The sequence below is a fragment of the Falco rusticolus genome, chromosome 2 (assembly GCF_015220075.1).
Source record: "Falco rusticolus isolate bFalRus1 chromosome 2, bFalRus1.pri, whole genome shotgun sequence".
NCBI lineage: Eukaryota > Metazoa > Chordata > Aves > Falconiformes > Falconidae > Falco > Falco rusticolus.
Genome location: NC_051188.1, coordinates 97049392 through 97058723, shown reverse-complemented (window position 1 = coordinate 97058723; position 9332 = coordinate 97049392). Strand labels below are relative to the sequence as shown.

The following is a 9332-nucleotide window of genomic DNA, read 5'->3' as shown; positions in this document are numbered from 1 at the left end:
TCCTCGATAGTTAAGATGTCAGTATTTGCCTTACTGTTGTTTCACAAGTAACTAGTAAGAGAGGATATGGAATTCCTACCCTTGATTATGTCCAAAAAATGAAAGGGCAAGGCCCCGAGCAACCTATCTATGAATGATAGCATGCAATGATAGAGACTTTGAGGTTAGAAAAGATAGGAGAACATATTTCCTAGACAAAGTCTGACAACAGCTACCAAAACCACTAACTACATTATTCAACTCAGTTTCCTAATAACTGTATATATAATTTTTAAAAATAGTAAGATTTTTTTTGGTCAAAGGTTAAGTTTCAGGAAGTAAATCCCAAACTGAACTGTTCATTCAACTGAGTGACACTGTTCTATGCAGGTTTTCTGCTGAGTCTGAGAACAATGTTAGGTAAATATTATTTTTTTAAAATTCAATGAAGTAAAAGGATTAATTTATTGTTACTGGTTCTACATATTTTATAAAGTTACTAACAAAAGCTATTAAAATGCCCATAAAATAAATGTGGGATTATTTTAGGGTTTTATTAAAGTATTGAGTATTGTCTATTAGTGACTGGGAAAAAAACATGTAAACACAATTTAAGCTGTTTCAGCTTTGTGCCTTTTGATACTATTCAGGCACAGAAGTTTATATTGTTCCTGCTACATCTCTCTCCAGACTTCTCATTTTCATCCAATCTTCTGTTTTGCAGATAATTTTGGATCAGTTTAGCTCAGTCTAAGTGATTTCTTTAGTCAACCTGAACATAACTTATTGCCTTAAAAGCATTTATTAGGCTGCACATATGAGCAGTATCTATCAGTTTAGTATACTTGTGTGTCCTTGCTACAATTTCCTGTAGCTAGCACAGCTGTTGTTTAAAAAGATAGTAGCGTTTTCTTTTCTGTAAAACTATATTATGTACACAATAATTTAAAAGAGATACAGCTGCAGATACTACTTTGTTGACAAGGAGCCCTTTATCAAAATCAGATCTAAATACATAAATATATATACATACATACATATTATCTTAAAGGCTTTATTGGAAAGGTGTCATAAACCTTAATCTTTATAGCAATGAGCAGTGAAGAGAAACATGTTTTGAGTGCGTCATGTATGACTAAGATTATTAAATGAGACAAGTTCTCACAGTGAATATACAACAAAAGCAATGAACAGTGACCATTACAAAACAAAACGAAACAAACCCCCTGAAGTTCAGGCAACAAGATGAGACAAATTAATACAGTCTTCAGATAAATGAAAAAATACAATGTTCATTCACTAGTGCATCATTACAGTGTTAAGCTACTGTATACCTCTGGTAACTCAGCCATTCATGAAGCACCTTTAGCCCATTAAATGGGATCCTTTGTGATAAGAAGTATTTCACTCAAAGCAAGAAAAATGCATCTGGATCTTGTCTTCAGTATGATTCAATAAACACCAAGCAAAAAGAACAGTTGTCCCCAAGTGCTCTGAAAGAACAAATAGCATCTACCAGCTTATATTTGTCTTGTATACTCCTGTTTTATGAGTTATAGTCTAATTGATTTTGGCTTGCAGGTCTGTTCACTAAAGTCTGAAATATTTGTATTTCAAGGTCATGTTGCAGTACATCTCAGAAAAGAAATTTAAAGTATTATTTTGCATGTTTGCAGGTAACTTCTAATACTGGAAATTGGATGTCTGCAAAGAAACAAATACATCAGATGATTAGCTTCTTTTTGTGCTGCCTTCACTCTTCTGTCTGCAATCTGCCTCCTCTACCTTTCACTTATATAGAAATGACAGCATGGAAATTACAGCCTATTACTCTGCATCTACTATGCAGTCTGAACCACTTAAATCAAGCAATGTTTTATAAATAAAATGATAAAAATATGTTGCCTAATCAGTACTAATCAACAAACCCAAAGTTACTTCTAAACATTGAGAGATCTGAAACTATTGCACATAGATATCACTGGTCAGCTTGTGAAAAAGGCAAGCGAGCTTTTTTTTTTTGTGTATAAATATATTTGCACACAAATATAAAGGGATACTTGTATGTGGCATATTTGCCTAACTCTCCTGAAAAATGACAACCCGTTATTTCCAAAGTTGATCTTCCATTGAGAAGAAACAGATGTCCTGAATGTAGTTTATTATTAAGTAATGTAAGTCACCATCACAGGTGGGGGAACTGGGTACAGAAAGCATTCATAAATTCTTTCGTTTCTGTGCCACACGGCACTCCCAGTAACTGCTTACCGCAGGGCATGTATTAAATATTAATCTACGCTCCTGCCAGTACCTTGAGCAGAAGCAGGAAGGCTACTGAGCACGATCCAAAGGGGACACAACAATTCGCTTCGGCTGAACCACATCCCCTTCAGACCTGCAGAAGTCTCGCACATTGGCTCCAGTTCAAAGCTCACGTGCTCAGTGCTCTCCCCAGTGATTTCTTTCCCCCTGCAGGAGCTGCATTGCCACCGACAGGCTGACAGCCAGTGTTTTGGCTCAAGGCCTTCCTCAGAGAGGCTGGTGTACATTCAGACGATGACAATACAACACCTGTAATAAGAAAACAGAAGTATAGAGGGGGATTTCTTCTGTACTATAAAAAGCTTTCCTTGTATTAATTTTTTTATGAAATGGAAACTTTTGAGTGCATTCTGGTTTTAAATGCACAAACCCCAAGTGGTACAGAAGCACAGGGCACAAAACCCAAACCCAAAATGATCAATACTGTTCAATATATAGCAAATTTGCTTTATTTCATATGATTCACATCATCCAGTCATCATCCCTTTAGTTCAATATTGAATAAAACATTTATTTGAATTTATGGAAAGAAAAAATGAATGGCCATTTTGAATTACAGTGTATAGAATGCTTCAACTATTGATTATGACAACTTACCTATCCACAGCGATGTATCATTCTTGCCAGGGTTTACAAACCATAATAGCAAGTACCAGTGAAATGGTCCAACTTGCAGAGAAATTTAACTGTATGGGTTTTGCTAAGTATTAGCCACTTATGTAAAAGGAAAACCACAACAAAAAATGTAATCAAGTATTCTAATGACAAAGCAATACCAGGAAATTTTGGAGTTTATGTTCAAGTTAACAAAATCTAAATGTTTATTAGGTCAGTCAAGAGTACGTCAAAGACGCATCCCCAAACTAAAGACAATGCATCTGAGAATGACAGCACATCTCTGACAATTTGAAACAGTTAAATGTTTGTACTAAGACAGATATTAATATTTATTAAAAATGTAGAATTTAAATCATGGGTTACTGCACTTTAAAATAGAAAATATTCCAAATCTGGTGTATACATGGATTTCAGCATGAGTTTCCATCATGAAAATCTTGACTTGCAGCATGAGACCACTGACATAGATCTAGCAACATTTTAATTCATTTCAGTTATTATTGCAAAGGGTGAACAATTTTTCACTGTGAACTATCCCATTAGGACCGAGAAAGGGATGGCAAGTTCTTGAGTCTGTTTTTTTACGTCAAGGATTGCTTGAGACTCAAATGATATCTAAATTTATTTTCATATTGTTTTGTTCACTTTCTAAAGAAAACAATGTTGTAGTACACTGAGGATGAAATGGTATGACTTTACAAACAATGAGATTTAGATGTTCACAAAGAACTTGGTGTGACACTGATTTTTCTTAGATGATTCAACTTTAAAAAAACCAAACCCATAAATTCTGTATGGAGGAGATAATGTAGCAAGATTTTGATGTAGGATAGTTTATTACCTAAACAGTATGTACAAATTCTAAATATGAAAACGGTGAGTAAAAGAAATCAGGCTATATTTACATTTACTTTTTTTTTTTACAAACTGTTTTTACAAGTGTATTTTTTTCTCTAAATAACAGGACAAACATGTAAGACCAATCTTTTTGTATTACATACATAAATAAATATTGACTTTAAATGAGTGTTATAGGAACATAATTTCTACAGCCAATCTGGGTAACAGATAAGCAGTTCTGTTACCTCTACTACAATATAATTAAGTAAAAAGGAAAAATTTTACATATAGAGCTCTGTTAATTACTTTGTAAATTGTACCTTACTAATATATTCAGTAGAGGTAACACAGTCATTACAATTCATGCCCACAACTGAACAATGAGTTTTGGCATGCAAAACCATACATAATCATCAACATCTGCAGATATTCATTTACATTTCTTAAATAAAGGGGTTTCTTTATTATTTAAAACTACATGCAACAGCTTATTAGCATCATATTCCTGGTTACAATGCACAAGTCTGCATAACATTATTTTTAGTAATTGATGTTCACAAGTACTGATCAAAAGGGTAGGAATATACTTGGCACATAGTGTAAAAAAATGAATTAATAAATAATATCACAATGACATTTACATATACACAAGACAAAAATTAAAAAAAAAAAAGGTGTTGTACATGGAATTTATGGGTCCCACACTTTGTTCTATAAGGCCCTGATTTAAGACAGTATTCAAGCAGATTTTGACATCCATGTTTTTTGAGGCATCACTAAAGTTCATTCTTAACTGCACCTGTTTTCTTCCATCCCACTGACTTCTTTTGTGCATATGGAAGTTTCCTTTTCTGCATACCTTCCTGAATCAGGGCCTGCTTATCTAAAACTCTTCCTGACTCCAGTTGGGAGTATGGAGATGGAAGTATGTGGAATAGATTGACTCAGTATTAAGGTTTCTATACAGTTTTGCCAATACCAACAGTAAAATTCCCATTCACATTAGCAATGAATATTTTTTTGACTTTGTGCGTGATCATGACAAAAGTTAATGTCAATGTTAGCATTGTCGGACCATGTCCTCAACTCTTGCTGGACCCACTAAGTTGAGGATGTTCAGCATTTCACAAGTCAGACCTTTTATTTATTGTCTATGTGCTATATTCTTAATGAATATTCAAGATGATACACATAGATGATACAGCACAAGCTCTATCTTATTTGAATTTCTCCTGCTCTATAAACAACTCAAAAATGACCAAAAAAGTTAACAAGAACAAACCATTCTCTTCTTAAACAAAAATCATCAATGAACAATCAAAAAAAATCCACTTCACAAAGCAGTTAGCAAAAACGGCATACTCTTATAATTCTGCTTTAAGAAATAAAGATAAACAAAATGCATCCTGAAGTCAACTGACAAATCCATCAGAATCGTACATTGCAAATAATATATTAGTGTAAAGGTGCAGAGTATCTAAAAACATCCTAATAGCTATATTAATTCTGTATTACACACCATTTGAGAAAATAAATCTTTAACTAGTGAATCAGATAGTGAATTACAACTCTACTGCTGAATTAAATGTTTAATTTGACTTAGGCTAGTAAATTAGGACAATATCCTGTACAATTCAGCAAACAAAGCTTTATGAATCGGGCAGTAACAACTTCAAACCTGTACCGCTAAATTCAAAAAATATCAGGAAATCACTCATAGTCAGGAATTTAACATCCATGCATAAGCCTTGTTGACCTTGTATTTTTCATTTTTTATTTGAAGGATGACTTGAAAGGTTAGCTGATAAGCTGATTTGCAGAAGGAAAAAATAATGTACATCTTAGTGGACTCTATAAATACACTTGTTTAATACAACTCTACTTATCAACTTTTTCATTTATTTCCAGAATCTACTTTAAAACGGAAAACCCCTCCATGATTTTCAAAAGTACATTGTTATTTTTAAACATTGATTGCTTCAAACAGACTGGCATCAGCAAACAGTAACCATTTTGATTCATTTCAGAAGAATGAGGCTTCCCCTCAGCAATAAAGACTAAGGGTACGACCACTCAGGACTACTAACTTCCAATTTATCTCCAAGCCAGACCTGGCATCATTGTAATAAAGACCGACATCCATGTTCTATGCTTTCCCATGTCACTATGAATGAAACATAATTTTATTAACATTAATCAAGTCACTACAGATTTACTCCAGCATAACTAGAACAGACTGTGATTGAAAGGTTTGGACAGAATTTTTCAGAGAAGTCTGAGGCAATTGTTTTTCTTGATCCCACTGACTCCTGCTCTCAGCAAACACAACGAAGATCACTTCTAGTCTTAACCTACACACTGTGCAATCTAAATGTCGAGCAGTGCTGCACACCGATACGATTCAAATTGTGTTTTCTTTGTAAAGACTTGTACAAGTGAAACATTTCCATCCTAACAAAAAACTCTGAGACTCTGGCCTTCTGCAAAAATTGAAAAATAAACCTTTAAACCACACATTTTAAGAAAAAGTTCCCCTGTTTATTTGCTGATGCATTTTGGAAAAGGGGAGATGACAGAATGATAGAGGAAGGAATTAAAAGCACCAGAGCCTTTAATATTTTTAAAACTACTATTAAAGGCCCAGACCATGCCGCAACGGAAAATGTCTGGAAAAGTTCTTGGTCACCGCGTGCATATCAAAAAAGACATCAAGCAAAGTAGAAAGAGAGTGGGGGAAAAGAGCCCTTTAAAACCAAAAGTAGAAATGCAGGGAATCTGGAATGAGCAAGCGATCAGAAATAAACTGTTTTCTTCACCCTCTGCGGTATTAACTCACACAAACCAAAAAGCTATAAACTTCAATACAGACAAACTGTATTTGAATATTTTGTGAACGCTCTACTATGATAAACATAACTCTGATACTCATTTTCAGGTAAATATTTCTTTTCTTCATATTTGCTTTTTTGAGCTCCTCTCACTGCGTATCGCAGGCAAACACAAAGTACAGGTGAGCCCATAGCATCTGCTGGCAGAAAAAGGGGCCGCCTCGTCATGTTTGACTCCTCAGTGTTTGAAGTACGTGAGCCTCATATGATGATTCAGGGAGCAATGGAAACGCTGCCAAAGACTGCAGCAGCACTTTGAACATCTTGAACATTAGAAGCTGATTATGAGTATTTGTATGGACATTTATTGGCAGATACTTTCCACCCTCTCGATAATAAATCCAAGCAGTTTCTGTTTACTATTGAGGTATGTCTCTCTGTGTGGTAAATTATTCTAGACAGTTTATATTGCACAATAAGGCAACATGAATTCCCTTATGGTTAAAAAGGGCACCCTTCTGTCTAAATTTGAAAAATGCATTCAAATAAACTATAAGCCAATGTTTTCCAGATGCCAGAATATTGTCACATAATTCTTTCTGTAAGCAGAACAGCAGAATAGAGCCAATACATCCATCCTTCTGTTCAGAAGTTCCACGGGGAAAAGAAATATGTGCATCAAAATCCAAAGCCAAAAAGTAGCTCTATGGCTAGTTGAATAATAAATGTACCTCAGAATTTCATTTTCTAAAATGTTAACTATTCAGATTTTTAACTAGGAAATTGGTGGGTTTTCCAAGATATGATTATAGTTTGAAATATTATATACCAAAAAATTGTAAGTGGGATTTTAAAAGTAATTCTTCCAGGATCTATCAATTAATTGTATTAATTGCCATTAACTGTCAACAATTCTATTAACTGCCATTTGTTTCTTTACAATGGTACATCTACCCCATATATTTTTTAGCTAATAACTACATTAATAGAAGATGTACATGCTAAAACGTTACCACTTCAGAACAGATGGGTGATATAAATGTATCATCATCTTCCTCTGTGATACTGCAATTATAAACACTGACTATTTTAGGGTTTCCGCTACTGGTAATTATTTTACTTATGTCCTTATTTGAGACATATGGAGATCTTTAATAGCAAAATACACTAGGACTTAAAACTGGTGACAAGCAGAGCTTTAAGTAAAATAGATCATTTAAACACACTGAGAACATGGCCTCCAGTATTCAAAGTATGTATACATCACAGGACAATCTTGCAAATATTAACATTGAAGTCACTAAGAGAAAAAGCTGTATACACTGCACCATTTCAATCTACTTTAAACACAGGAATACAAAAACATTATCATGAACACACTTCTCATTTTCTTACAGGTGTAGAGTTGGACGCGATTTTCAGCTTGTTGAACAGTGGTGGTACCAAAATACTTGCTGTATGTTTCATCCAGATCTTGGTTCAAACACAATTCTTCATGGTTAAACTACAGAGAAGTGGATACAGATCGTACAGGATGGTAACTTCCACCGGAAAACTGGGTTAATTGCTCCTACAGATGTGCCTTTTTCCAGCCCTCATTTGGGAGCTCAGTTTTTCTCTCAGTCATTTGTGTAATCATCTGAAACAGTCTAATATTTCTCTGGGGGTGGCTTGTAGTGATGTGGATGATGTTGCTTTAGATGAGGTCCTAAACAAAATAATAGGAAAATATGTACATATCAAACCCTAAGTACATAATACCAACAATTGTCCGTACTGAAAAGGCTTTGTGAGGCTTTCAGCTTGCAATCCTTCAGCTTGTAAGTGAACTACCTGAGCTGACAAGTATGTGCATGTTCAGTCCACAACTTTATTGGGACTGTGAAAGGACAAAAAGATTCAAGCAACTGAATCTTGGACTAACTGATTATATTTTTTACTGGGCTTCGCTACACTGACCTGTACTTTTCAGAAACATATAAAATGCAGGAAATGGCCATTAAGAGGTCTGCACTGCTTTAGAAATACGATCAGGCTTTAGCCATGCTGGACTGAGTGCACCCAGAAAAATCTAGTCTTGAAAGCTAAGGAATCCCAGTCCTAGGTAGTACCTGGAGGACAGACCAGCTTTGAATCCCAAGTGCTATAGGCACAAATAAGCCAAAGAGCTGTGATGGAATGAATGGCAAATATCAGACCACATAAACTGAGTGAGAGAAAGACTGCATTTGCGTCTATCATTGCTGATGGACACTTATGGGGGTGGGGGGAGAAACCCGGTATTTTCACACATCTTAAGTTTATGGAATGATACTGGAACCAACAAAGCCTCTAAGGCTCAAGCAAACTCTTTAGATGTGGAGGACTGAAGTTTTGTAACATGTGAACACATGTCAAAACAGTGCATACTTACTGTGGGGTGAGAATGGAGGAAGGTCAGGTGTTCGGAATGATTTTATCGTAGCTGGCCCTTCCCCACCAGTTGTTAGCACTTGAACTTCCAAGCGGTACAGCATTGATGGCCTCAGATTGGGCACAGTAAGTACATAATGATCCTGAAAATAAATAAATTGCATCAATTCGCAGCTCATCTAAAAATAAAACACGGTTGCTCTACTCAGACAAATCAGTGGTTTAAACAGGTTCTGTCACTCTCTGAAGCCACAAATTACTTTCTTAGAATTCTGTTAAAAGGATTTAACGTATGTGTCACTTTGTCAAGAGGGTTTGTTTTGAATGTTTTGC

General features: G+C 35.1%; 1 protein-coding gene across 1 annotated transcript in view; it reads right to left on the bottom strand.

The window, feature by feature from the left end:
- Positions 1-2732: 2732 nt before the first annotated feature.
- The window catches only part of ANOS1 (anosmin 1), a 140279-nt gene continuing 133679 nt past the window's right edge, over positions 2733-9332 (bottom strand). Inside the window, exons 13-14 of the mRNA XM_037377503.1 lie at positions 9001-9142; positions 2733-8295 (exon numbers count right to left, since the gene is read on the bottom strand). Of these exons, the coding sequence (XP_037233400.1) occupies positions 8237-8295; positions 9001-9142 (201 nt within the window). The 3' untranslated portion in view covers positions 2733-8236. The remainder of the gene's footprint in view (positions 8296-9000; positions 9143-9332) is intronic.